At 52.3% G+C, this 26,885-nt stretch overlaps 2 protein-coding genes across 8 annotated transcripts; one reads left to right on the top strand and one right to left on the bottom strand.

The window, feature by feature from the left end:
* The first annotated feature begins 1,512 nt into the window (after positions 1-1,512).
* On the top strand, positions 1,513-18,186 carry TMEM140 (transmembrane protein 140). 3 transcript variants are annotated; one of them, XM_036328612.1, is made up of 3 exons: positions 1,513-1,780; positions 15,930-16,055; positions 16,427-18,186. In XM_036328612.1, exon 3 carries the CDS (start codon positions 16,464-16,466, stop codon positions 17,016-17,018), a length of 555 nt encoding a protein of 184 aa, XP_036184505.1. In that variant the 5' UTR covers positions 1,513-1,780; positions 15,930-16,055; positions 16,427-16,463; the 3' UTR covers positions 17,019-18,186. The 3 variants fall into 3 exon arrangements, with proteins under 3 accessions (XP_036184505.1, XP_036184507.1, XP_036184506.1); XM_036328614.1 differs by lacking the exon at positions 1,513-1,780 and adding an exon at positions 13,795-13,950; XM_036328613.1 differs by lacking the exon at positions 1,513-1,780 and adding an exon at positions 14,792-14,964.
* On the bottom strand, positions 17,734-26,546 carry CYREN (cell cycle regulator of NHEJ). 5 transcript variants are annotated; one of them, XM_036328611.1, is made up of 4 exons: positions 26,379-26,546; positions 20,955-21,238; positions 20,001-20,076; positions 17,734-18,694 (listed from the first exon to the last, which is right to left on the bottom strand). In XM_036328611.1, the coding sequence occupies exons 2-4, from the start codon at positions 21,095-21,097 to the stop codon at positions 18,446-18,448; spliced, it is 468 nt and encodes a 155-aa protein (XP_036184504.1). In that variant the 5' UTR covers positions 21,098-21,238; positions 26,379-26,546; the 3' UTR covers positions 17,734-18,445. The 5 variants fall into 5 exon arrangements, with proteins under 5 accessions (XP_036184504.1, XP_036184501.1, XP_036184500.1 ...); XM_036328608.1 differs by lacking the exon at positions 26,379-26,546 and adding an exon at positions 22,915-23,709; XM_036328607.1 differs by lacking the exon at positions 26,379-26,546 and adding an exon at positions 22,622-22,854.
* Between the last annotated feature and the right edge of the window lie 339 nt (positions 26,547-26,885).

Below are 26,885 nucleotides of genomic sequence, written 5' to 3'. Positions count from 1 at the left end.
GATCTTTCTCAAAAAAGATCTGATGAAGATTTGAAGGTTGGGTTAGTGTAAAGTACATTGAAAATCAAACAAACAAAAAAAGTAAGGTAATTATCTCCAAGGCAGACAGAAAGTTATACAGGAAAGAAAAAGAACTCATCGTTTTCCACATGGCTCAGCTGCTGCATATAGTATTTACATAGTCACAGTGTTGTAGACACTGAGTATTGATTTACACGAAATTATAACCAGTTTGAAAGCAGGAGGGGAAAAGGACTTATACGTGCGGAACATGGAGTCGGGGAGAGGAACGCTAAATCTTGATCTTCTACAGGTGAGAGTCAGTAGATTACACCTGAAAGGGAAAAATCAAGAAGTACCAATAAAAGCATGTTATTTAGAGAATTGAGGTCTCTACCTAAGGAATCAGTTAAAATAGGTGAAAGTACTTATCTCTGAGACAAAAAAAAATGCAGTGTGGGGTGGCTGTTTTTCATAATAAACTTTGGAGAATATTTGACCCTTAAACTAATATGCATTATAACTTTGAATAAATTTTTAAAATATATGTTCCTCTCTCTTCTATATTGTGTCCCTTCACTCACCAGTGATCTGTTTGCAGAGTAATAGTTTATATTAGTATCAAAATGTTAATTCTGCCTCTGGTTTGAAGACATTACCACGAAGGCTAAGAGATATTTAGAAATGTTGCTTTTAATAATAGCAGCTACGGTTACTACGTGCCCAGTCCCGTACTGTGCGCATACATTATCTCCCATTTCCACAACAGCTGTGCAAAGTAGTCCTGCTTTCGTTTTCAATGTCCTTTAACCCAGAGAGATTAAAGAATTTGCTAATTTCTCACAGAGCTCCCTGACGCCAAGGCCTCTATTCTTGCTTTCTGTTGGGTCACATCACCTCTTTCTAGTTTTTGAGCTTAAAAGAACTTCAAAGAGGGGAAAATGTAGCAGATCAAAGAACTCATTTTGGGAGGGGGAGGGGCAGAGAAACCCTGAAGGATTCAGCACTATTACTAGATAATAACTAAGCTTAACCCCACTTGGAATTTCCAAATGGTCACGTGAGCAAAGCAAGCATTTTGTAAAACTCTGGCTCGGAGTCCCCATGATTTCAAACATGAAAGTCTCGTTCTCTTATTTTAAAAGAGCTGCCCAGCTGCCCAGCATAGACCTAAACAACCGGTGAGAATGCTGCGCCCGGAGAAGCCAGGCATCACAAGGCTGATTTCTGACAAGCAGGGGCCCAGATGGCACAGCTGCTTCCCAGTGGGTCCGGTGGCTTGGACCTGGCTCAGACGTCCCTTCCAAATGATTCCTGGTTGTGTTTACCTTGCAGCTTAAATCACTCAGAGGTGGGAGAGTGTGTTGGCCCGCGTCTTTCCTGGAATTGTTGTGTGATACAATCAAGACACTTATCTGGTCTTGAAGCCAGTGGGCTGACCGGCTCCAGTTTGGGTAGAGAGCAGGACAGCATTGTTCACAGCCTTCTTTCCGAGAAGTCAGGGGCCAACAAGAGCCAGTTAAGAAACGAAAGTGAAAGCTGGTGACCTCAGGAGTGGGCCGAAGTTCAGAGAGCTGTTTACTCTGCGAGGTACCAGTACAAATGCAGGCAGCTCTGCCTGGTCTGCCTGTCCGGCACCTCGTCCCGCTCCTGGGGCCTGACACGTCCTGTCCTGGGGCCCAGGGCCTGACACGAGCAAGTCAGGGAGAAAGAACAACCCGCACCTGAGCTCCTGCTCCTCCGGTTTAGAGCGTTTCTGTGGGCTCTGCATCTCCTTTCGGTGAGTACCCTCGATTGCCCAGCCGGCCTCTCCGTGCAAGATGAGTTTGTTTTCTTACCCCTGAGACCTTTCACATTCTAGCCGTGGGCATGCGAAAGCATCGGCTGTCAGTGTCTGCCACCTTCCTCCCCCAGGTCTGCTTACCCCGTGCTCTGTGCTCTCTGCTCTCCGTCCTCCCTGCAGCATCACCCTGGGTATCTCTGGCCTAGGACATGGTGAGGGCAGCGCCAGTAGCACTGGGTAGAAACGCGGGGATGACCGCGGGCAGCAGGGGCCTGCACAAAGTCTGCACTAACGCCCGTGGCTGGTGAGGTGGATTGTTCGTGGAGCCTAAACATACATGCTGTGGATTAAGCTTGTCAACCTGTGTTCCTGACTCAGAAAGGATATCATAGGGCCTAAGAGATTTTCAGTGCCTGTGTGATTGGATGCCATGGCTTCTCATTCCTTGATGGAAATTCATGTGGGGTTTTAGAAGTGTTGGCGCACATCCTCAAAGATTTTTGTTTTTTAATATGGGCTCTTTCTCTAATAACTTTCATTATCTTCTTCACCTGTAAGATGAAAAAATTCTTTGAAAAAAGGAAGGAAAATGCATGCATATGTGAGACCCCTTCTTTCCTTCCTCCCTCATGACAAGTCCATTTTTCGTATTTGCTCCCTGTGCCCCTCCCTCCTGAAGTCCTGGGCCTCTGAGTCAGTTCGCGTGGTGGTCTCGGTTCACTCAGCAAGTGTTCCCTCTTCTCACCGTTCTTTCCAGCTTCCTCCCTGATCTGAACACTGAGTTAGTTGCTTGTTTTATTGCTTCATTTTTTTATAAATATAACATAGTTCTGGAAATAGCTTTAATGCAAAAAGAACAACTGCCTATAATGCCACTATCTAGATATATCTGGTTTTTCTAAAGGTTGCATAGAGTTTCATCATCTTGATGTGTCATTTAATTCTGATGTTGGGCTTCCACATTGCTTTCCATCTTTTGTCCAAATAACATTCTGATGAGCATTCCTGGATCGGAATCATTGATTGCATTTGTGATTGCTGCCTTAAGGTAGACTTGTAAGTGGAATTACTTGGCCAAAAGATGTGACTGTTTTTAGGATTTTTAATGCATATTGCCAAATTGCTTCCAGAAAGTTTGTAAGAATTTCACCTCCACAGTCATTGTATGAGAATGCCGTTTTACTGCATCTTGGGATCAAGTGTTTTTATTGGCTGTTTTGATGAAGTACATAGGTTGTTTTCCTGGGCATATCTTTGACTACATGGCCTAAAGTATAGACCTTTTTATGTTAGTTAATGTGATACAGTGATTTCTAATAAATACATATTTGTTCTTTGTCCCCATTCCTGGCTCAGAGCTCCTAAAAACTTTTGGGATTTCTTAAGTGATCATAATATAACAGTGTCTTATTTATCCATAGCAAGCCCTTCAAAACACATCTGCATTTCCGTTAACGGGGTGACTTCTGGAAAGCCCCAGGTTGCAGGAGAAAGCAAGCATGTGATTAGAGAGCTGGAGCTTTCAGCCCCACCCTGACCTCAGGGAGGTGAGTGGCTGGAGACGAGTCTCACTAAGGGCGATGATCTAATCAGTCCTGCCTGTGTTATGAAACCTTCATCATCCCTGCAGCACAGGGTTGGAGAGGTGCTGGGAGAGTGGCCTGCTACCTCCACCCCCCTGCTCACCCGCCGCCCCCATACCTTCCCTAGGTGTCTCTTCCACTGGCTGGTCCTGAGTTGTATCCTTTTATAATAAACCAGTAACCTAGTAACCTCCCAATTATAACCAGTCAGTCAGAAGCACAGGTGACGATCTAGACCTGAGGTTAGCATCTAAAGTGGAGGGTGTTCCTTGTGGAAGCAAGCCCTTAACTGTGGGATCTGAGGCCATCTCCAGGTTGATGTCAGAATTAAGTTAAATTGTAGGGCATCCAGAGAACTGCTTGGTGGAGAACCCCTCCCACCCCCCACCCCCACACACACACTTGGTGGAGAGGACAGAGAAGTTTTTTTACAGTGCTCTACTGTTTAGCATTCCTTCTTTTGTCAAATATCTCAAATACCCCTTTATATTTCTTGTCTACTTTTAGGGCAGGGATCCTCAACTTTTTTAAACGGGGCCAGTTCACTATCCCTCAGACCGTTGGAGGGCCAAACTATAGTTTAAAATAAAACTATGAACAAATTCCTATGCACACAGCGGCGGCAAAAACAACTGGCGGGCCGGATAAATGTTTTCGGCGGGCCGCATGTGGCCCGCGGGCCGTAGTTTGAGGACCCCTGTTTTAGGGGGTTAATGTTTCCTTGTATCTGTTTGCACGAACATTTTATACATTAGGTACAGTAATCATTTCATTTTTGTTGCAGATAGTTTTCATGCACATTTACCTGTTTCATTTGTTTGTTAATCCTCACCCGAGGATATTTTTCCCACTGATTTTTAGAGAGCGTGGAAGGGAGGGAGAAAGAGAGAGAGGGGGAGAAAGGGAGAGAAACATGGATGTGAGAGAGACACATTGATTGGTTGCCTCCTGAAGGTGCCCCAACGGGGCCGGGGATCCAACCCGCAACCCAGGCATGTGCCCTTGACCAGGAATCCAACCTGAGACCCTTCAGTGTGCAGCCGACGCTCTAACCACGGGCACCAGCCAGGGCGTGCTCATTGACTTTTTAAAATTCATGTTGTTTTGTTGTGTATTTTAAATAGTTAAATCTGTACAATTTTTCTTTGTGGTTTCAATTTGCTTTTAAGCTCAGAGCGCTCTTATAAATCAAATATATACATGCTTCTATGTTTCTGTTCACTGCATTTTACCACTGGATCCACGTGCAATTTATTTGGGTACTCGGAGTGAATGACATGAGGACGTAAAATAGTTTTGTTTTCAGTTAACAAATGGCTTCCGCAGTAATAAAAAACCCATTCTTCCACTAAATTACAGCGCCATTTCCATCCTGTGTCACTTCGTATGCAAAGCTTTTCAGAGTCAGTCCGCTCCGGAGCTGCCCTCGGGACCTGCCACTGCGTTTTATCCGGCCCAGCTTCCCCTCCAGTTATTCTAGAAATCTACCTGGGAACCGGAGACAGGGATTGCTCCTGCGACCAGCCTGCCGCAGGCCTCCCAGTGATTCCTCTTAACGTTAATTAATAAACATGACGAATATTTTGGAAGCTGAGTCTTCAAATCCGCGGAGAGTACGTTCTCATCCGCACCTGAGATTCTGCAGAGCGTGTGCCGCGGCCCGCGCCGCCTCAGCTCAGACCGCCTGTGGATGAGGAAACGAAGGCAGTTAGTAACCAGCGTGCGCATTCCCTTAGTCAAAGCAAAACAATCCATTTAGTACAAAAGGATACGACTCAGGGCCAGCGGCTGGAAGAGGCGCCTAGGGAAAGTATGGGGGACAGGGGGTACCACGCCACCCCCACCCCCCCAGCGCCTCCACGTTCACCCGCCCAGCACCCCGCAGCAGCCGAGCCTCTTCCTGCGGGATGCTGGCAAGAGCGAGTTGTATGGCGTTGGAGGAGGCCACGGAGACCGGCAGGGCTGGGTGGGGGGAATCTCCTCACCGAGCTAGAGGACGGAGCCAGTGCTGAGGGGCAGGACTGTGGCTGGGGCCTGCTAGGTCTCTGTGACAGGTGTTTCCCCCAAGTGTTGACCTAGATTTGGATTTGTGACAGGCCCCGCCACTGGGGCAGCCTCCGTGGTGTGGGTCCCGATAGATGAATTCACTTTCTCAGCCCACCCCTAGGCCTCAGGAGACTTTGGGAGGTGACCCCCAGATCCCAGCGCTTTTGTCCACTTGGCAGCAGGAGGGAGGGGCGTTCTAACAGCGAGGTCCTGGCCAGAGAAGAAGGAACCGCCGGCCGGCCATGCCTCGGGCATCCCTTCCTCCGGAAGCAGAGACGCAGTGAGCGGGGAAGTCACTTTCTGGGGTTCCCAAACGCTGACCTGAGGGGTGCAGAGTGGCCCCAGCACTGCTCTCTCTGAGCTGTTCTGCACTTGTTCAGAAGCCATTTCACGTGCATCTGAATCTCACAGGAAAGAGCAACATCCTCTTGTGTGGGATGGAGGTGAAGTTCATGAAAACCTTAGCCTCCCTTCCCGCCCCCTCTCAAATATCTTTGCAAAAAATAAGGTCAAGGTCTACGTGACTATTATTCTTTGCCTTTGTCTCCACTTTTCTTTGACTGTTAGGTACAAAGTGCATGGACAGGCCTTGGTCTTCCCAGCAAGGCTGGTGGCAGCAGGGTCCCGAGTAACCCCCGGCATTGCTCCTCGCCTCCCCCTCAGCGTCTGTCTAGCTTCTTCCCTTTTCACCTGTGTCTGCGTTTTCAGCCCCACCCCCTGGGGGCCTATGAGTCAGAGGACACAATCCAAACCTCCCACCTTGGCCTACAAGGCCCTTGGGGATATGGGCCCCACTCACCTGTCCAGTTTCATCTGGTCCCTTCTTAGTTGGGCTGCAGCCCCCCTGGTCTGCAGCCTGTTCCTCTCCCAACAGCATGTTTATCACAATTGCTCTCTCCTCCCAGGAGGCTCTTCCCTTGGCGCATGGATGGCCTTTCATACCCCCAGGCCTTCCCTGACCCCTGATCTAGACTCACCACTTCCTCCTGCCAGTGTCTCCACTTCATCCTGTTTATGACTTCCCAAAGTTTTCAGAAGTTATAATTATTATTTTTTTTAAATATGTGTTTGTGCCCAACTGGCTTGGCTCAGCGGTTGAGCGCTGACCTATGAACCTGGAGGTCACCGTTCAATTCCCTGTCAGGGCATATGCCCGGGTTGCGGGCTCGATTCTCAGTGGGGAGCGTGCAGGAGGCAGCCAATCAATGATTCTCTCTCATCATTGATGTTTCTGTCTCCCTCTCCCCTCCTGTCTGAAATTAAATGTGTGTGTGTGTGAGTTTTAATATGCGTTGGGTATTTTTCACCCCAGCGAGAGCACAAGCCCAATGAAAGCAGGCCCCTGGTTTGCCCTCTTGTAACTGGTTCCCTGGCATGTGACTCTGGAAATCATCCAAAAATGCATGGCTAATGGGGCCACCAGGTGGGATGGTGGGTGTTCAGGAGAAGAGGGCCTGGGAGCCTCCGTCATGACCGCAGCAGAAGTGGCGCAGGACCGAGGCCACGGCCGGAGGCATCCCTGGCGTCTAGTGCTGTTTGTCTTCCACTCGGCTTTGGGTCCATGAACCTTAGCCTCCTGTGAACTTGACTGTGGAGTCCCACCAATAAAAACAAGTGCGGAAGGGTTCCAAGGTACAAGCATTTTCTCATTTTTTTAAGGATTTTTTTCCTCCCTCTAAACATTTTTTTTGACCTTTGTTCCTAGCTGGATCATCTCTAGCAAAGGGCTAATAAATAACAAAGCAAGTGAACAGTTAGCAAGTTAATATTAATGGAAGCTTTGAAACAGCCTGTTGCAGCAGCCTGCTGTGTGTGAAGGTGGTGGGACCCAAGCTGTCAGCTCACTATTGCAGTCACGTGGTGTTGTATTTCTGCTGGTAAAGCTGTTTTTATTTATGGGGGAGAATTAAGTCGGTCAGATGTCACAGCATTTCCTAAAGAGCCGCGGGCAGGCCTGGCCTCCCTCGGCCCATTCTGGGGAACCCAGGAGGCTTCCCCCCACATACCTTCAGGAAACTGCTGAGGCCCCATTTTGAAACAAAGAGAACCTGGGCTTATACTTCACCAAAGGAAATAAGACACAAATGTCTTGCTTTTTCCCTTTTCATGTGTGGGAGCCACACCCAGACCATGAACACAAAAGTTCAGCCAGAGACAGGCAGGCCGGTGGCCTCTGAGGAGGAGGAGGAGAAGGAGGAGGGGGAGGAGGAGGAGGAAGAACAGGAGGGGGAGGAGGGGGAGGAGGGGAAGGAGAGGGAGGGGGAGGGAGAAGTGACAGCTGCCTCTCCCCGGCAGGCTCCCTTTCCCGGCTTTCTTCTGTTAACACTTCCCTCCTGAACTTTGCTTCTCTGGGCTCATGTTACAGTCCCCCAGCCTCCACCTCTCCCTCGCTCTTCCCTCCATTCCCTTTTCTCTCTCGGCGTCACGGCTTCGTCTTCGGTGGAGTTAGAGCAGCCACAGGTGTGGTGGTTCTAGGGGTAAAATGGACTCACCTGAGTCTCACGGAGCATTGAGAGACGGGAGGGGGAATGGATGCTGGTGATGTGCCCAAGACCACAGGACCAGCGAGCAACAGGACAGCGACACGGGAACCCAGATGGTCTGGCTCCAAGGTCCAGGTCTTAGCCGCCAGGTCCCTATGTGACAGTTGCCTTCCTGGGACTCATGCGACCAAACAGTTCCCTCCCTCCCTTCCTTCCTTCCTTCCTTCCTTCCTTCCTTCCTTCCTTCCTTCCTTCCTTCCTTCCTTCCTTCTTAATCCTCAGTCAAGGATGTTTAGAGAGGAAGAGAGAGTGAGAGACATTGATTGGTTGCCTCCCATACTCACCCTATAGGGTATCGAACCCAAAACCTAAGTATATGCCCAGACCTGGAATCACGCGGGCCAGGGTAAAAGATAGAATTTTGATAGATGATAGATAATAGGTCAAGAGATATCCAGCCAACCATAGATACGTAAAAATGAGTAACAGGCAAGATTCCTTGTCCTTATAGAGCTCCCATTCTACTGGGGTGGGAAAGACCGTAAGTACAACATTTAGAACGTTCGGTGGTGCTATGCTATGAAGAGCAGGAAGGGGCGGGGGAGTGTGGCGGCTTCGGAGGGGCTGGTGCGGTTTAAAAAGCCAACCAGGATGTCCTGACTGAGGGAGGCGAGGGAGGGAGGTATATTTAATGGAAGAGCATTCAGGCAGGGGGAATGGCAAACACAAAAACTCTGAGCTTGGCCCAAATTTTTGGAAAATACGGAAGAAGGGGTTGTAGCAGAAGCTGGGGGGGGGGGGGGGTCAGAAGATGAGACGAGGTCAGAGAGCTGACCTGGCAGTAACAGCACGAGGTGTCCCGTTCCTGCCCATGTTGCCCATGAACAGAGGGCACCCCTGGTAAGCCGAGTCCCCCTTGGTAGGAAGGTCCAGGCATATACATGCCTGCCAGGTGGAGCGTGCTGTTCTGGAGGAGGAACTCGAGTGTGCCGGCGCCCAGTCCCCACCCCGGGGAGAGGGCGCGCTGACGGGAGGGGCCATTCTAGGGGGACCCGCGGTCCTCTGCTGGGCACACTGCGAGGCTTCCCTGAGCTGTGAGGAGCACAACAGCTGGCCCTGCTGGTGGGGACGGCCCTCTGGGTCGCTGCGTAGGCATGCTGTGAGGCTGGCCCCAGGCACTACCTGTGGCCAAGACGTGCAGGTGAGGAGGCAGGTAAATGGTGGGACATGAAATAACCCAAGCTCTAAATCAAGCCTGATTACTCAATAGCCTCACCCATTCTGGCAGGAAGAATGAATTTTTTAAAAATCCACACGGAAGAATCTTTTTATTTTTTTGGTTGGGGGGGGGGGTTCCTTTTGTATAAGACAGTGGTTCTCAACCTTCCTAATGCCGCGACCCTTTAATACAGTTCCTCATGTTGTGGTGACCCCCAACCATAAAATTATTTTCGTTGCTACTTCATAACTGTAATTTTGCTACTGTTATGAATCGTCATGTAAATATCTGATATGCAGGATGTATTTTCATTGTTACAAATTGAACATAATTAAAGCATAGTGATTAATCACAAAAACAATATGTAATTATATATGTGTTTTCCGATGGTCTTAGGCGACCCCTGTGAAAGGGTCGTTCGACCCCAAAGGGGTTGCGACCCACAGGTTGAGAACCGCTGGTCTAAGATAAAGTAGAGGAGAAGGGAGTTTACTAGGAAACTCAAATATTGGCGTAAGATGAAAAGGTAATCTGAAAGCCTTTAGAGCAGTGACAAGTTAGAAATGATAACTGAGTGCATGGCCGCTGTTTATTATGCAATAGCCGCGTGTAAGAAAAGGGCACAGCGTATGCTCGGGAGGCAGACATTGGCCCTAGAAACCCGCTATGAAAAGGCAGACACAATGGCTCGTTTGTAAAGTTCATTTTGATTCTGTGACTGGAGAGAGCAAGCGGCACGAGGAATCTTAAATAAATCAGCAAGGGTTCCCGTGGACTGGGCCTTCCTGCTCCCAGCCCTGCGAGTGCTCCTCCCAGCCCCGGGCGCCGCCATGGCAGTTCCTGCTCATACAGGCCGGGCCTGCACCCTGGCCTGGGCAGCCTGGGGTTGTTACTTGGCGCAACGGACAGCAAGAGGGGTTCTCAGTGCCATTTCTGCCAGAATTGTAATCCTCCCTCAGACACAGCCTCATGAACATCTCACTCTTTTAATATGAAACTGCCAAGAATAGAATGTGAAGTGTGTGTCTCAGTCACCATCCCGTCAGAGTGAACATTTTAGAAATGCTTAAACGAAAAACAACCTGCCTCAGCTGAATAGGCTGAGAATCTTTGCCTTCTGCTTCCCAAACTGGGACTCGCAAGTAACAATGGTCAAGTCGGAACACACTGATTTGGAGTCTCAATCTGTGTCTTGGCCCAGGGGCCCTGGTGCATGCAGCAAAAGGGTTGTGCTTTATTGTAACAATTATGACGGCAAAGGGCTAGCAGCCTTTATTTATAAAGGGGCTCATACGGGCTGAGAAGCAAAACCAAAACTCGAAATGATAAGAAAAAGACACACAGAGGAACTGAGAGCATGGCATGAGAGAAACACTAAAGGTCGTCAAAAGACACTTGGAAAATGTGGAGCTTGACTCATGAAAGAGAAACGGTGACGATGCTGTCACTGGTCATTATCAAAGATGAAGACTGGAGAATGCCCAGCACTGGGGGCGATGAGAGATCAGCATCCTCTCAGCTGCTGGTGGAAGTGTCCTCGGAAGAAGTGTTCAAATCTGTAGGGAATTTTTATCAGGTTATTTGAGCCAAAGTGACTACATATGCCAGAAAACAAGATCTCAAATGCTCCAGAGAACGGCAGTTTTGCAGTGTACTTTATACAATAGAATCAAAGGAGGAGACGTAAGAAGTTACATGGAATCCATTGGTGGTAGATTAAGGAGGCAGGTGGGAGAGAGCAAAGCAGGAAAATCTCTGGGTTTGGATAAAAGACAAAATGGAGAAACACATTTCTTTTCCATTGGCGGGTACAGGATAGCTAATAATTAACATTTACCGCACACAGAGCTGGCATGCAAGGAGCAAGCTAAGAGGGGATGCTGTGGCCTTGTGCTCTGGTGTGGGCGTTGTGCCTTCGAGGGGCCTGGAAAAGGGAATCCCTCTGACATTGGGAAGGCATGTCATCCTAGATGCATAAGAACAGAATTCACCTGAGGTAAAGATTGACTCGCTAAGGAAGCTGTAGGCCTGGAAGTGATTGGCTGCATGACCTGCCGCGCTAGGAATTTGTGACCAGGCCATCCTGTGTGGCTACTTTGGGTCACAGAGCTTGTCAGGCCTGCCAGGTGCCTCCAGCCCAAGCTTGTCAGGTGTATTGCATAGTCCAGTTTTTGTTCACAAAGGATAAATAAATTGATCCACAAATATATTCACCATCACATTTATAATATTACAAAGAAGTCTATAAAAACTTTAAACTGTGCAACTGCTATGCAGTCATTCAAAATATCATGTAGGGGACATTTCTAGTGATGTAAGGAAATATTCATGCTATAGAGATATTTACAAAGGGAGACATAAACAGATGCAGTTAATGTAAACTCAACTCTGCAAAACAAGTTCCAGAAGGAAATGTGTTGTTAAAAGTGGTCATTTCTACACGCGGAGGTTATGGATCAGACTTCCACATTTCCAGTCATCTACCATCAGCAAGTATGTACTTTATTTAAAACGGAAAACAATTCACCTAAAAATGGCAACAATGATTCAGCAGCCTCCCCTTTGCCCTCTGAAGGAAGCACCCGCTTATCATTAAAGGGAATTAGAAGGCTCATAATTGTGAGAGCGTGATAACTACGATTACATGATTCTTAAAAGCCAAAACAAACAAACAACCGGCTAGGCTCCTAGGACAGCCGAGGAGAAGGGTGCCATGGGGTTTCCCAACCAAATGTCCGTCGACTGTGAAAGGTTTAGAAAAGGAAGCCAGGATGAGCCTCCAACCTCTCTGTCCACGGGCTCCCAAAGTCGGTCCGTATTCCAGGAGGAACCGTGTAGGGCCATCCCAGCACGGTGTTGTGTGTGTGTGACATAGAACACGGCCCCTCCCCTCAAGGTGTCTTGTTAACACATTGTGTACCGCATAGAAATCTCTAAGACATACGCCAGGGACTGCACGTTTTTGGGCAAACTGCACGTTATTTAAATCACCATCATGCACTTTGGGTGTTGTTTTTCAATAATTATAACATTTTTATTTACAAAAACAAACAATTAAAGTTCCTAGTACTTTTTTAACGTATGGTACTGCGTAAAACATTTTCCTCTCTGAAGAGGGACCAAACAAAATTTACATAAGTATCTACATTCGCTCCTTTTTCCATGGGCGTGAAACGAGAACACTCGTGAGCGGTACGAAAGGTGTTAAGATCAGTGCATGTTAAGATGCGTACGTGAAAGGACAGAGAGAGTTCCTCCTGCGTGTCAGCACCATGCTGGCAAGAACATGGAAGACAGAGGAAAGTCGTCCCTGGGAGAGATCACAGCAGACATTCTAGCTCTGGGCTGGCTCAGAGTGGCGAGGGGAGTCCCGGGAAGTGGGGGGGGGGGGGGGGGGATTTGTAGGGTTTAGAGCAGCGGTTCTCAACCTGTGGGTCGCGACCCCTTTGGGGGTCGAACGACCCTTTCACAGGGGTCGCCTAAGACCATCGGAAAGCACATATATAATTACATATTGTTTTTTGTGATTAATCACTATGCGTTAATTATGTTCAATTTGTAACAATGAAATTGGGGGTCTCCACAACATGAGGAACTGTATTAAAGGGTCGCGGCATTAGGAAGGTTGAGAACCACTGGTTTAGAGGAACAGAAAACAGGGCGGAACTTTAGGGGTGGGGCAGACGGGAACGAGGACAGTCTGAGAGACGCTGGATTAAGCAAAGCAAGACTGGAAGACCCAAGGGAGCAGGGCCTCACTAGAGAATTCCAAGTTCAAGTTCTAAATCAGGCCTGCCGGTGGAGACCCAGGGCGCCGAGCTGGGACTCAACTCCTCACACATGGAGAGGCGAGAAGAATGAAGGAAACCAGAGACCCTGCACCTTCTCCACACGATCTGGGGCTTCTTAGCTCTTTTATTTTGTTTCACTCTATTGAAAACTCCAAAAGGTCAGATGCGAGAAAAACAGGAAGTCAGAAACAAAGGGCTGGAGGAGCTGCTGGAAGGCGGCTGAGAAGTCCCATGATCTTTCTCGAGGGAGCTGTTTTCAAGAAGTTTAACAGTGACTTCTTGGGAACCCAAATATGACAGGCTTGATATAGGAGAAATAAGAAGGAGCATTTATACAAAGGCAAGTCCCAGCCTGTTGGTTTCTGGACAAGGGAGGCAAGTCAAACCTTATTTCCTGCAGCACAATGACAGAAGTCGGGGTTCCAGGCCTAGAAATCTACTTTCCACCATGAAATGCCTATCGTCACTAAACATGCAGACAGAGGCTTATGCAAGCATGTGTGAAATATGCAAAATATGTCCCGCTGGGAATTTCTCCCCATGGGCCCTAACTGGCTAAAACTATTATCTCAATCTGATAAAGTATGGACTAAAGGCACCATTTTCATTCTTTTTTTTGTGATTAATCACAAAAATATGTCATTATATATGTTTTCCGATGGTCTTAGGCGACCCGTGTGAAAGGGTCATTCGACCCCCAAAGGGTCGCGCCCCACAGGTTGAGAACCGCTGCCCTAGAGACTCGGACCCAGGAGCCGCTCGGAGCAGCGCCTCTCCTGTTGGTGGGGCGCCTGCCCGCTGCGCCCCTCCCGGCGGGGCCCCGTGTGTCGTTCCCAGGATTAAACCACACAGCGCACATTCTTCTGTGGCAGGTGCAGCCACGCCCGCGCGCGCGCTCCGGCCGACGTGCGCCAGGTGGGGCCTCCGGGTCCGGCTCGCCCTGCCCGCGGGCGTGGGGATGGCACTTGTCATCAGAAGCTCGGGGAACAGCCCGCGGTCCAGCCACCCCTCGCCGTCCCGCCCGCACGGTGATGCAGACGTGAAAGTACGTGCCTGTTTCTGTCCCCTTTTTAAAAAAAGAACATGGGAATCCTGGGCGCGTTTGAGCTCCGTCGCTTGACAGCTGTGACCAGCCCAGGGCACCTGGATCGCAGCCGAGCCTGCTCACCGGGCGGGAGGGCGCACAGGTCCCAGGCTCTTCTCGCTCGGAGCTCGGGGTGACTCAGCTTCCTGCGGGGGGGCGGCTCCTGGCCCCCTGGGCGGCAGCCCCCCCCCCCCCCGTTTCTTTACACCCCCGATGGCTGCTCTGTCCCACCCACTTCTCACTCAGCGGTCACACTGTTCTTACTGCTCGGGACGAGCCTGGGGACACTGGCCTTCAGCGGCCGCCCTCCTCTTCGGGGGCACCATTTTCATTCTTGATAAATCTGTAGCAGGCGCCATAGCTGCAGGACTCTCCCAACCACCTTCAAACGGGGCCTCCAGCTTCTCGGTTTCACCAATTCAGGCCTCCAGAGACGGAGGATCAGTGGCTGCAGGGGCAGCTCCCCGGGCTCCGCTGAGCTGGCCCTCACCCCCAGCTCAGAGCTCCCGGCCCAGCTCGCAGATGCCATGGGCAGTAGACCGTGGTCAGGTGGTGGCACCATGGAGTCGAGCCTTCCCTGTGTGATTAGGTTTAAGTTCCCGTCCTAACAGGCACCTGCTTCACCCCCAGGCAACATCCCTGGGCGTCGCTGATAAATCTTTATTCTCATTATTTGCATTCACTCCGGTCCTTTGAATGGAGCCACCTGCCAGACTGAATGTTTGTGCCCGCCCCCTCCCCGCCCCCACATGTTGAAACCTGATCTCCATCGTGATATTGGGTGGAGTCTTAGGAGATGATTAGGTCATGAGGGTGGAGCCCTCAGGAACGGGCTTGTTATAAAAAGGCCCCAGAAAGCTAGCTCCCTTGCCCTTCACCACGAGGACACAGAGGTGTCATCGCTGAACCAGGAAGTGGACTGCACCAGACTCGGAGTCTGCAGGCACCTGTGCTGGGACACCAGCCTCCAGAACTGTGAGGAATAAGCTTCTATGGCATTTCTGTTACAGCGGCTGTAGGGACCAAGACGCCGCCTCTCCTGCCTGTCCCACATCCTGTCCCTTCAGACTGTTCTTTTCCATTTGCTCCTTCAGCTCTTGCACAGCAGATGTGGGGTGTGGGCAGGACCTCCAGTCCACTCTAGCAGAGGGACTACTCCCTGAGGGTCCCTTCAGAAGCTTATCTCCAGGCCTGTGTCTCGGGGCCTCTCCCCAGGGCCCTCAATGGCCACCACTCACTTCACTGCTGAATGCCACCTGGCTCTCCTGGCTGGGGGACCGACAGGATTCTAGCTTCAGCATCCTGTCTCGTCTGGCTTCCAGCACTGGTTCCTGGGCACTTCACTGTGTGAAGGGCTGTTTTGTCCCGTATTGGAACAATTATATACAGAGGGCAGACTATTTTAGATGCCGATTGGGAAAAGTTCTACTGATTTAAAATGTAGTGAAAGGATTTTTTCAAAAATGGTGGGGAGGGTAAGGCAAGTTTTTTGTAGGTCAGTTTGGCAAAATGCAATAAAATCACTAAAAGGGATTCTCCCCTTGACATAATAATTGCACTGTTACATAGTTAGCACTTACCTTGACTATCGATTATAATTGTGAAAAATGAAAACTATTTGTCCAATAATAGTGTAATGGGTAAATCTGTGACGTGACCTACCATACAGCCATTGACTATGTTTTTGAAGAATATTAAACAGCTTTGAAAAATGTGTCTAATATTCAGTAAGAAAAGCATTGTGCTTAATGGTATTATTTACAAATACTGAATATTGGTTGGTTAAAAGTGGTTCTACCGTATGTGATGGGAAAAAGGTTGTTTTTATATATTTTCCTTTTAAATATTTTTCAAAGTTTCAAAAAAAATCAACGTGTATTAGTGTTGTCAGGAAAAAAAAATACTGTAGTTGTTCTAAAATGATGTGATTTCATCACCAGGTGGCATCTCGTCTTAGCCCAGGAACGTGCTCCCGGAGCAGGCAGGGACTCTGGTGTCCTCGCCCGCTCAGCCAGGAGCAGCAGAGCTGCCAGAACACCAGCGCCTGCCCCAACTCCAGTTCTGAGGTAACTGGCTTGCGGCCCAGTGATGGTCATCCTTACAGCTCCCTTCTGGTCCTAGGGGTCGCCAGGACCCTCAGCTTCTGCCTCTTCCTTCAAGCCCCAATAACAGCCTTGCCCCTCGCCCCAGGCAAGGGGTCTGAGAAACCTGTGACTTCAGGGGCTTGTGGTGCACGCTGATGTCTGAGGCACTCAGAGCTGCCTGGAGAGCCTGTCCTGGCGACGAGTCCCCTCACATTTCTTGGAGGTGGTGGGGTGGGAGAGGGTGGGAGTTTGCCGCAGGTTTCTATGGAATTCCAGAAGGGAGAGCATGAGCTTGTGAAGAAACTGGGAGGGAGAGGGGAGAGCTGGACACTCACTGATGTGACTTCCCTCAGGTTCCCAGGAGGGTGGCCCTGCTGAGAACAAGAGAAGATGAGCCTCCCCAGACCCAGGCGGGGCGACCAGCTGCTGTTCCTGGGCATCATGGTCCTCGTGGTCCTGGCCGTCTTCCTGCTGTTCTACGCGCTCCTCTGGAAGGCGGGTGACCTCATCAACCTGCCCAACCTGAGAATCGGCTTCTACAACTTCTGCCTGTGGAACGAGAGCGCGGGCTCCCTGCAGTGCCACCAGTTCCCTGAGCTGGAGGCCCTGGGGCTGCCTCAGGGCGCCCTGGCCCTGGCCAGGCTCGGCGTATACGGGGCCCTGGTGCTCACCCTCTTTGTACCAATGCCTCTGCTCCTGGCCCGCTGCAACAGGAGCGAGGGCGAGTGGCATCTGGCCGTGTGCTTCCTGGCGATGGCCTCCATGCTGCTGGCCGGGGGCCTGGGCCTCTTCCTCACCTACACCTGGAAGTGGGTCACGCCCTCCCTCCTGGGGCCTGGATTCCTAGCTCTGGCCACTGCCCAGGCCTTGCTCGTCCTCTTGCTGATGGCCACAGTCATGTTCCCCCAAAGGGCAGATGACAAGAGCAAGCTGGAGAGCTGCTAGCCCTGTCCAGAGGCTCCCAGGCTGCTTGAAGGAGGCTCAGACAGGCGCCAGAGGCCCCGTGGGCTGTTTTCACAGCCACCCTGTTTCATAGCTAATACTGATCTCAAGCTTGAGCAGATGGGCCCCACTGAGGAAGGGGCACCCGGCATAAAGGAGGCCGGGGCTGTGAGGGTGACTGGGCCCTGGGCTTCTTAGTGTTGGCTTGTCTGTCCTCTGGGACTGCTACCACCACGTAGCTCCTTGTCATGAGAATTCCTGCTTTAACTGACCGATCTGAGCAAACCATCTTACTTCATTCTCAGGATGGTGGCCAGAGAAGGGTTCCTGTCCCAGGGCCAGATTTCCAGGATGATTGGCCAAAGGCCAAACTGAGACCCAGGGAAGGTTCATGGCGACAAATGGGGAACACTGAGAGCACCTGGGGGCCCTGGTTAGCAAGCTTCCCCCGTTCTCACCCCTCCCCATGACACCACTCCCAAAGGCACAGGGGAGATCTCAGAGGGAGTCCCTCAAGTTCCCCTGGGCTGCTGGACTCCAAGCCGGACAGCAGGGGAGTGAGTTGGCACGCCATTCCTAACATGGGACCTGGGAGTCCGGGAGCACAGCATGCCGAATCCTGGGGGGGCGGGGAGGGTGAACAGGACTGAATGGTTCCACAAACTCTGCGTCCCTTCACTGCTCAAGCTAGACCTAGAAAGGATACAAGCACCACTTGTGCAGGGGGAATTGTACTTTTCAAGCACTGTATATTGAAAAACTGTGTAACAATGGTTGCCTGACTCTGCCTGCCAAAAGCCACACTGACTACAGAGGCAATGTGGACTCGGCCCTGACCTCCTGTCCTTAGCGTCCACTTTGGGAGCCTGTCCCACTCGCACTTTCAGAGTGGCCAGGGATCAAGGCCAAGGCCGCCAAGTAGAAGGAAGGGGGCAGCTCAGGAGAGGCCGCCTGTCTGATGGGTAGAAGGCTTGGACCAAAGGTACCCCGGGAGCGCTAAGCTCCCAGACAGAGCAGAGCACTGTGGGCAAAACGTCTTCAGGGCTAAGAGGGCGGCTCAGGGATTGCCTGGCTGCCTGTGAGGGTGCTGCCTAAACTGGACAATTCTGGTGTATTTAGCAGCCATACTTTTTTCTGTTTGAAAGTTATTAAATTGATTCCTTGGTGCCAATAAGTCTGACACTGTGACCTCATTTCCCTGGAGCCTGGTCACTGAATACACAGACATGGGGACTGCAGACCCCTGTGCCGGGGAGGACGATGCAGAGAGGAATTCTGACGGCAGCTCATTCGGATCCCTCACTTCCCAAGGCCGAGTGTCAGGGCTTCTGGCTCCACCCAACGGCATGGAGCTGGGCGCAGTCCCCAGGCAGAGCCAAAGCCCAGCGTCCGGTAGCTGTTCCGGCCGTAGCGTCCTGGGAACCTGTCCCTTAGCTGAAGAATATCTCCCTGACGTACTTGAACGCATCCTCATCTTCCTCAGGGCTGCTGCTGCAGGCAGGCTCCAAGCCTGCAGACCCCTGCGGCCGCCCCAGGCCTGGGGGGAGGGCGGCTTCCCCACTGTCCTCACCCTCACTTCTCTCGGGAGAAGCCGGCCGCTCCGAGCAGCTGGGGGACAGCTCTGGCTCAGCGGTGCCTGCCAGGGGCCGCTGCCCCAAGGCCTTTTCCTGTTGTCGGTTCTGTGAAGAAAGACCAGACGAAACCTGTCAGTGGTGGAGACCATGTCCAGAAGCAACTGGGAAGCCAGCACTGACCGGGTCGGGCACCGCTCCCAAATCAGTGGCCGCTCCACCTCCTTCACCCCACTGCTGCCCACCCTCCACCTCTCGGAGCTCTGGGAGAAACCAAGACCAACTCGGAGAGAAGTGGGCAGAGGCCTGAGGAACACCCAAGTAGAAAAGAAAATAAATACATCGAAAAAACTTGTCTGGGAAGGCAGGTGACAATGGAAGGAGCACGGGATACAAAACGAGTGTGGGCCTACACTCGGTCACTTACAGGCTATGCAACTTAGGGACTAAGTCCCTGCCTCTCAATTTCTTCATCTGTCAAACGGGAATAACAGTGTCTGAAATAACATATCACTAGATTACTGCAAAGATTAAATGAGATAGTGATATATAAAAATACCTGGTCAGCCCTAGCTGGTTGCTCAATGGTCAGACCACTGGCCCACAGACTGAAGGGTCTCGGATTTGAGTCCAGTCAAGGGCACGTACTGAGGTTGCAGGCTTGACTCTGGCCCTGGTCAGGGCATATGGAAGAGGCAACCAATCACTGTGTCTCTCTCACATTGATGTTTCTCTGTCTCTCCCCCTCTTCCACTCTCTCTAAAATCAATGGGGGGAAATATCCTCGAGTGAGGATTAACAAAAAAATAAAAATGCCTGGTCTATCATACAGAACCACCCAGCTCTACGGTGGTATGATTATTAGCTTCAGGAAGACAGGAGACCTCAGTGCTGTTCTGCCAGGTGCAGAGGCCAGGAGTCAACTTGCCCACCTGAGAAAACTAGCAGGTCAAGACTTCCTGTTCCCTCTGCCTCACCCCACACAGTCACCCACACAGGGCTGCTCTCCCTGCCCAGCCACCCCTCCCCAGGCATCCGGCCCCAAGCACGTGGCTGGTGCACAGCTCACAGCGATGGAGCATGGCCTGAGAGATTCATGAGACAAGGGGCAAGTGGAAGGAGGGCGGACACGCAAGAGGGCTCCCCATGGCTGTTTCAGTCGGTAAAGAGTCTGTGGTTAAAAGAGCAAGAACAGCCAACGGTTGTGGCTCAGTTGGTTGAGTTTCATCCCATGCACTGAAAGGTGGCTGGTTTGATTCCCCGCCAGGGGACATGCCCGGGTTGCAGGCTCAGTTCCCAGTAGGGGGTGTACAGGAGGCAGCCGATTAATGTTTCTCATCAATGTTTCTATCTCTCCCTCTTCCCTCCTCTGAAATAAAAACATATTTTTTTAAAAAGACACAGCTGACTTTACCTCAATCAGGACCCCCAGAGCAACATCGACAAGTTCGGCTTCACTCATGCAGTACACAGTCTTCACTGCGGGGAGTCTGAAAGAAAGGCACGATGCTACAGATGGGGCAGACGGCTCCCCAATCTCAGGGAGGAAGGAGAGCTGCATCACTGGGCCTTCCGCCGGGGATGAGAGCACCAGCTTCCTCAGGGCATCAACCGGCTTCTTCATTCTTGGGACCAGTGACTGGCAGAGGGGGTTCTTGGAGGCAACAGTGGGGGCTTCCCAACTCTGCCAACGCCCCCAGGGATTTACAAATAAGGCTTGATGGCTACTCCTGAGAGCCGAACAGACACACACATACCTGTGAGCTGGTCACACGGACCACCAGGCCAAGACCCACCTGACACCTAACTGAACACATGAACACAGTACAGAAAGGCTGTGCCAGTCAGAGAGGAGGCTGGTCAGGCAAGAAACCTTATAAAAGGAAGGGCAGAGGGGCAGCACTGAGCACCCGGGACCCCGTCAAGAGAATTCAGGGACCTCTGCTCCCTGGCGGCCTCGAGACCCCACAGTTGGCATCATCCCACTGGCTCCCCCACAGCCTCTGATCCGGGCTGACACAGGGGCTTGATGCTCCTGTCCCAGGAGGTCTGCCCACCGGAAGGCTGATGACCTGGCCCTCTCATCTTGCTCACCTGATGGTCACACTTATTGTTGCAAATGAAGAGAAGGGCGTTTTAGCCACCTGGTGTTTGACAGCTTGGCTGATGTGTGCGACCGGAGAAGGGGGGCCACTATCCGGGAGTTGCAGATTCACCAAGAGGCAGAGGCGTCTGCCTGGGCGGACACAGCTCACTCAGCCTCCTGCACGCAGCCCGTGCACGTCCTAAGAGCTGGAGACGGACTGAAACCCCGCCCGCCTCACGGATCTGCCGACACTGCGATGACCCTGGCTCCAAGGTGTCCCACCTGGCTGCAGCCGCCGGCACCGCGGCCGTCCTCCTCCTCTTCCTCTTCGGGGTCTTCACCGGCCACATTCTCTTCTCAGGCCCCGGGGCTGCCATCCAGGAGGGAAGGACCCTCTTCTTAGCCCCCGAATGTAAGGCTGCCATCCCTCCCGTCGCTGATGAAGAGTCAGGGCCCTCCCTGACGGACTCGCTTTTCTGATCCAGGACAGCAAACCCCGCCTTCTCACCACACCAGGAATTAACTGTAGGCCTGTTGGTCCTCCAATGGGAGTCCAGCTTTGATTCCTACAAAGAACAAAGCCCAGTGAATCCTAATACGCTCACAGGCGGCGGATGGTGAGCAGGGCCCGCGACTCAGGCCGCTCACGGGCAGCCAGGTAGGTGTGGTGGGCAGGCTGCTGGGAGGGGAGGTGCGTGCGGCCTCCGCCCCGTCCCCACACCCCACACCCCACACCCCACACCAGCAGGCCCAACAGAAATGCCCCGGCAGCCTCGGCTCTGAGCCGATGAACACGAAGAGGGATGAACACCCGCCCAGGAGGAAGGAAGACAGGAGGTGCCCCCCTCCATGCCGCCCCAGGTGCCCCGTCTATCCTCCCCCTAAAGTATCTCCCAATGACCTCTCTGGGCTTCTCACTCCCTCCGTCTTGGGGTGCTTACAAGAAACCCTGAGGCCATTTGACTCACAATAAGGTTTCCTCGGCCAACAACCCCTCCCTCCATCCAAAGGTTCTTCTGACCGTGTGACCAGCGGGGCTCAGGGACGACAGGCCGGCCTCGGACGGGGGTCCCGAAGGGCCACCAGCCCTCCGCTCACTCGGCCTCCGAGACTCGATTCCACCGCAGCCCCAAGGCCCCCCATCGCACCCCCCCCAACTCCCGTGACCCGCAGGCGCAGGCGGCTGCCTTCCCCTGCGCAGTGGGCTCTGAAGCAGCTCGGCTCCGCCAGGGAGGGGCGCCCCCCACCCAGGAAGGGGGGCGGCTGAGGAGGGCAGTCGGCGCCCAGAGAGGAGATTCCTTCGTTTACTGCTCAATTGGAAGGGCTGTTCACAACTTAATGCAAAGGCAGGACATCGTCCTAACCCGGCGGTTCCCAACCGTGGCTGCACATCCGAACCACCTGGGAATCTTTTTGAAATCCTGATTTCTGGGCCTCATCCTCCGGAAATTGTCTCTTTGTGATGGGGTGAGGTCACATTAGTAACAAAGAAACAGAATTTCCGGAGGATGAGGCCCAGAAATCAGGATTTCAAAAAGATTCCCAGGTGATTCTAATGTGCAGCCACGGTTGGGAACCACTGTCCTAACCGGTGCGGTGCCGGGAGGGCAGCCCTTTGCCAAGGACTCATTTCTGTCAAAATTCGGGCCGGGATGGGTCACTCCCCGCCGTAGGCGCCGCCAGCGCCAGGCACTGGTCCGCCCGCGGCAGAGGTCGGTGAGCCCGTTTCTCAGACGGGAACTGAGCCCAGCAGGTTCCGCAAAGTCACACGGAACCTGGAAACCGCACCGGGATTCACAGCCGAGTCCTGCGGCTCCGGGCCCCGCGCACAGAGGCCGCGCTCCGCGGGGAAGGCCGGGCGCCCCGCGAGCACCCACTCCAGCCGGCCCCGCTCCCCGCCCCGCTCCCGGGGACACTGCGCTGCCCTGGCGGCGACCAGACGCGCCAACCTGGAGGGGCAGAGGCCGGGGACACAGGGGCATCCACGCGGGCCTCGCTGGCGACGGGAGCCGCCCCTGCGGCCCCAGAGCTGCCGGCCGGGTCTCCGCCAGCGGCCAGGCCGAGCCAGTCCCGACGGCGCGCGGCTCCCGCGCGGGGTCCCGCCTCCCGGGCTCGTGCCCCCTTCTCGGCTTCCGGGGCGGGCTCGGCAGGCGGATTCGGTTGCTCGTGGGGCCCGCCCCCGGCCCCCGGCCCCCGGCCCCCGGCCCCCGGCCCCCGGCCCCCGGCCCCCGGCCGCACGCACCTCCCGTCCCCGGCTGCCGCAGCGCCCGCGCGCTCTCCGCACTTCCGGTTTCCCGCGGCCCGCGCTGAAGCTCGGGCGCGCCCCCTGCAGGCAGCTCGCGGTGTCCGCGCCCCCGGCCGGCGGGTGTGTGAAGCCGACCCCGCTGTCCTGGGTCCTGACAGCGCCTCCCTGCCCAAACCCAATCCGGCTCCTCTGAACTCTTCTCCGCTAGGCCCCGACTTGGGGCTTCTGTGTTCATCTCCACATTGTCCGGTTTAGCAAGAATCCTGCGAAGTTGGTTTAGCCAGAGGCCCCTACCCTCGATATCTGATCACCAGGGCCTAGACTCCGATGAGGTTCCTGATCCTGCACGACCCACCCTGGGTGGTGTCTGATCACCCGGATTGCCCTGGGCAAGAGTCCTGTTAGGTCAGTTTAGGTCGGTTGAGCCAGAATCCACCCTTACCTTCTCCTAGAAACTTCCCATCCACTGACCCCCGACCTGCTCCTTGGCTACAAATTCCCACTTTTCCCTATGGCATTGGGAGTTGAGCCCAATCTCTCCCCCACTACAGAACCCCACTGTAGTAGCCCCCCTTGAAAAGTTTGCCTTACTGTTCCTTAACAAGTGTCAATTTTTTTTTTGTTTAACAGAATGTTTTAACAGTCCCCAAATGTGGCTCCATTTGAGTTTTGCTGGTTGGTCTTTGTTCAAGTGTGGATTCCCAAGCCCCCTGAATCAGAAATTAGGGGGAGGGAAATGTGATTTACCACAAATCAGCTAATCTATATATATAAAAGGCTCAGTGTTTGTCCAACCGGTAGCTATGATGCACGCTGACCACCAGGGGGCAGATGCTCAACACAGGAGCTGCCATGGCACGCACTGGCCATTTACAAAGAAACAGCACCGCAGACCTGGCGCCCACAAACCAACACTCGACTTCCTCCAAGTGGGACACAGGCCCTGCCACCACCCCGGAGTGACACCCCACCAAATCACAGCCAATGCTTCCAAGACCCCATGGCGCAAAATGCAGCCCCCAGCCCAGCCCGGAAATGGTCGCTGTGGGCGCCGGGTAATGATGTCACGTAGCAACACCCGGCTTCCTCTCCCTAGCGACTAGCCTCCTTGGAGTTTCTTCAGCCCAGGAACACGACTTGCTTTATAGCCAGGTGCAAACATTTTACAGTTTAACCAAATGTCTGTGAAGCGTTTTTCCGTGCCTCATCTCATTTGATCCTCACAGAAGTCCTGGAGTAGGTAGGTAGGTAGGAGACTCGGTAGAATCCTATTTTCTTTTCATTAGCAAGACACAAATAGCGATATTAAAATATTCCTTCTAATTAATTTCCTTTCAATGTGCATGAATCTGTGCACTGGAACACTAGTAATAGAATAACACTCTCCATATACTAGAGATGCACGATAGGGGAGCTTGATCCAAAGTTTGGAGACGGGACTCTGGAGCTAGGAGTGCTCCCCTCCACCTGTGCTTTTCTCCAACGCACTTTCACCTCCTGAATATTCATTTCAATCCTGGGGAAGTAGGCTGGGAACATTTAAATCAATCAAGGCTTAAGGAGATAAATCAGGTCACAAGAACCACCTGTGGAGCATTGGCTAAACCTGGGCTCCGCCTCCCGCCTCTGGAGAGCATCCCACAGGGGCAGGGACTGCTTTTCCAGTTCCCAGGAAGGTGCGCCGAGAGCCACTGACCTCTCCCCTCTTCTGCGCTCACAAGCTGTGAGCCAGGACAAACCCAACTCTAATTGGTGGAGGAGACGTCTTGTTTTGTTTCGCTATTAGAACTACTCCTTCCATATTTATCTCCTTAAAACCTCTTCCCACAGCCAGCTGAAAAATGAGGTCTGAGGAGCAGGAAACCTGTGTGTCTGCACAAAAAGCTTCCTGTTTGAAAGGTGAGAAGCTCAAGTAGGAGAAACCTGAGCTGGGGGACTGGATGCTTTGGAGTCAATTCCTGCCGTGTTCTGAATGCCCCGCTCAGGGAGCCCATGGCCTGGCAGCAGCAGTGGGCAGGTCCCAGAACACAGAGGGAAATGAACCTAGACGGCTCTCACCAGTGTCAGGCCCTACACCTGCGTCAGGCATGCAGCCTCGGGGGCCGAGGCGGGACTAGCTTGCTGGTTTCTTCTAGCTGCCTGCGCCCAAGATAATGGAAGTCTTGCTGGGGTCTTGGGTAGATGCTGAGCAGGTATTGTGAAGGAAAGGGAAGTCTACCTTTGAATCCTGGAGGGGAGTGGGTGAGACAAGGAGCACCCCAGGATGAGACAATCAGGCTAATAAGCACTCAGGATGGAGTGACGTCCGGAGAAACAGGCCAGGAGGGGCAGGGTTGCCCACAACACACAGTACTGCATTTACTAATTTCTACAGGTCAGAGGTTAGTGGTGTTTGGGTTCTGTTGTTAGGCAAGGTTGTGGTCTGGTTTTGGTGGAACCCTCTAACATCCCTCCTGTGAGGCCTCAAGCTCAAAGTAAAGGGGGAGGTGGGTGTCCAGCCCACAGAAAGGAAATGAGAGAAGAGACAACGTTTAAGTGTCCCTTGTTTCTCCAAAATCCTTAAACACGTTTCAGCGAGCTGTGGAGTCCGTATTGAGAAGGGAGAATGGGTAATAAGACAGAAAAACGTTTGAAGAAAAGTTAAACAATGCACTCTCACTCAAATGAAACACGACTTTTTAAATGACCTAAAGCAGTGGTCGGCAAACTCATTAGTCAACAGAGCCAAATATCAACAGTACAACAATTGAAATTTCTTTTGAGAGCCAAATTTTTTAAACTTAAACTATATAGGTAGGTACACTGTTATTAACTTAATTAGGGTACTCCTAAGGCTTAGGAAGAGCCACACTCAAGGGGCCAAAGAGCCGCATGTGGCTCGAGAGCCGCAGTTTGCCGACCACTGACCTAAAAAGCAAGCATGTCAAACTCAAAGGCTAACACGGACCAAATAAATGAGGCATGCGGCCCTCGGGCCGAGAGTTTGACATGCTTGACCTGAAGAATCACTGTGGGAGATAAATAAGATTGCTGTTTCAATGCAGAAGATGGGAAAAATTACACATGGAAAAGTTTTGGTTTTCTTCATTTGAAGGAAGGCTTACTAGGACAGAAATCAGTAAAAAGGTGTAACTACTTATTACCAAGTCTCTGGTGTTTTCTCAGAATTGAGCCACATACCTCCCTACTTTCCCCCAAACTCCCAGCAGAATGGAGCCAAGGCTTTCATACCAATTTACTCATGGTTTTCCAAAAGCAGGAAACTGGGAGTACCCCTACTCCAGACCAGCACCCCATGACTGGGTTGGAGCCCAAAGTGGCTCTACAGTGACCACTCCTAGCAGCTTGGCAACAAGGCTGCCCGTCAAGAAATCCCACCACGAGGCTGATCAGCTGACCATGCCTCCCTGCAGATAGAAATGGAAGTGGGAGAAGGGAGCCCTTCTCTCGTTCTTCCTCACCTGTGAGAACTCTGGACTCTTCAAGGTCCCACCCTTGAGCAGGGAGCAGAAGGCAGGACACAGGCGGGGCTGTGGACACAGTGGGGATGAACCTGGCCAACTTGATCCAGTCCTCTCGCCAGCAGGGGGCGCCGGCGGCTGGCTCCAGTCAACCTCAAGGATATGAAGCTAAATGAGGACTAATGACAGGTGCTGGGAAACCACAGCCATCAGGAGCGGAAGCCTCAGACTCTGCCATTGTCCATAGACGCTGCTGGAACAGAAGCCGCCAACTCTCAGGGAGACAGGAATACTGTGGATTCCTTGTCTGTGGCCCAAAGAAATAGGAACAGCACAAACCTTAGCTAGTGGAACAGAAGAGAGGACATCTTCCTACAGCGAAGCAACAAGCAAACATCACACAGGCTCAGCTCCACAGCCGGGAGGCAGAGCTGGGGTGGGAGACCTGTTGCGGGGCAAAGGTGAAGGGAGGCGCCCTGCTGCACACACACACTCCAGAAACGGACA

This window comes from Myotis myotis, unplaced genomic scaffold (genome assembly GCF_014108235.1).
Source record: "Myotis myotis isolate mMyoMyo1 unplaced genomic scaffold, mMyoMyo1.p scaffold_m19_p_11, whole genome shotgun sequence".
Classification (NCBI taxonomy): Eukaryota; Metazoa; Chordata; class Mammalia; order Chiroptera; family Vespertilionidae; genus Myotis; species Myotis myotis.
This window is presented reverse-complemented; position numbering and strand designations above follow the sequence as displayed.

Excerpts from the sequence above, each read along its gene's own strand:
- TMEM140 (XM_036328612.1), top strand. The coding sequence starts at position 16,464 with ATGAGCCTCCCCAGACCCAGGCGGGGCGACCAGCTGCTGTTCCTGGGC.
- CYREN (XM_036328606.1), bottom strand. The coding sequence starts at position 21,676 with ATGGAGGGAGGGGTTGTTGGCCGAGGAAACCTTATT. Across the intron at positions 20,077-20,954 it reads GTGCCGGCGGCTGCAGCCAG|ACTCCCCGCAGTGAAGACTG; the intron begins GTGGGACACCTT and ends CCTTTCTTTCAG. Across the intron at positions 18,695-20,000 it reads CTCTGGGGGTCCTGATTGAG|AACCGACAACAGGAAAAGGC; the intron begins GTAAAGTCAGCT and ends CTTTCTTCACAG.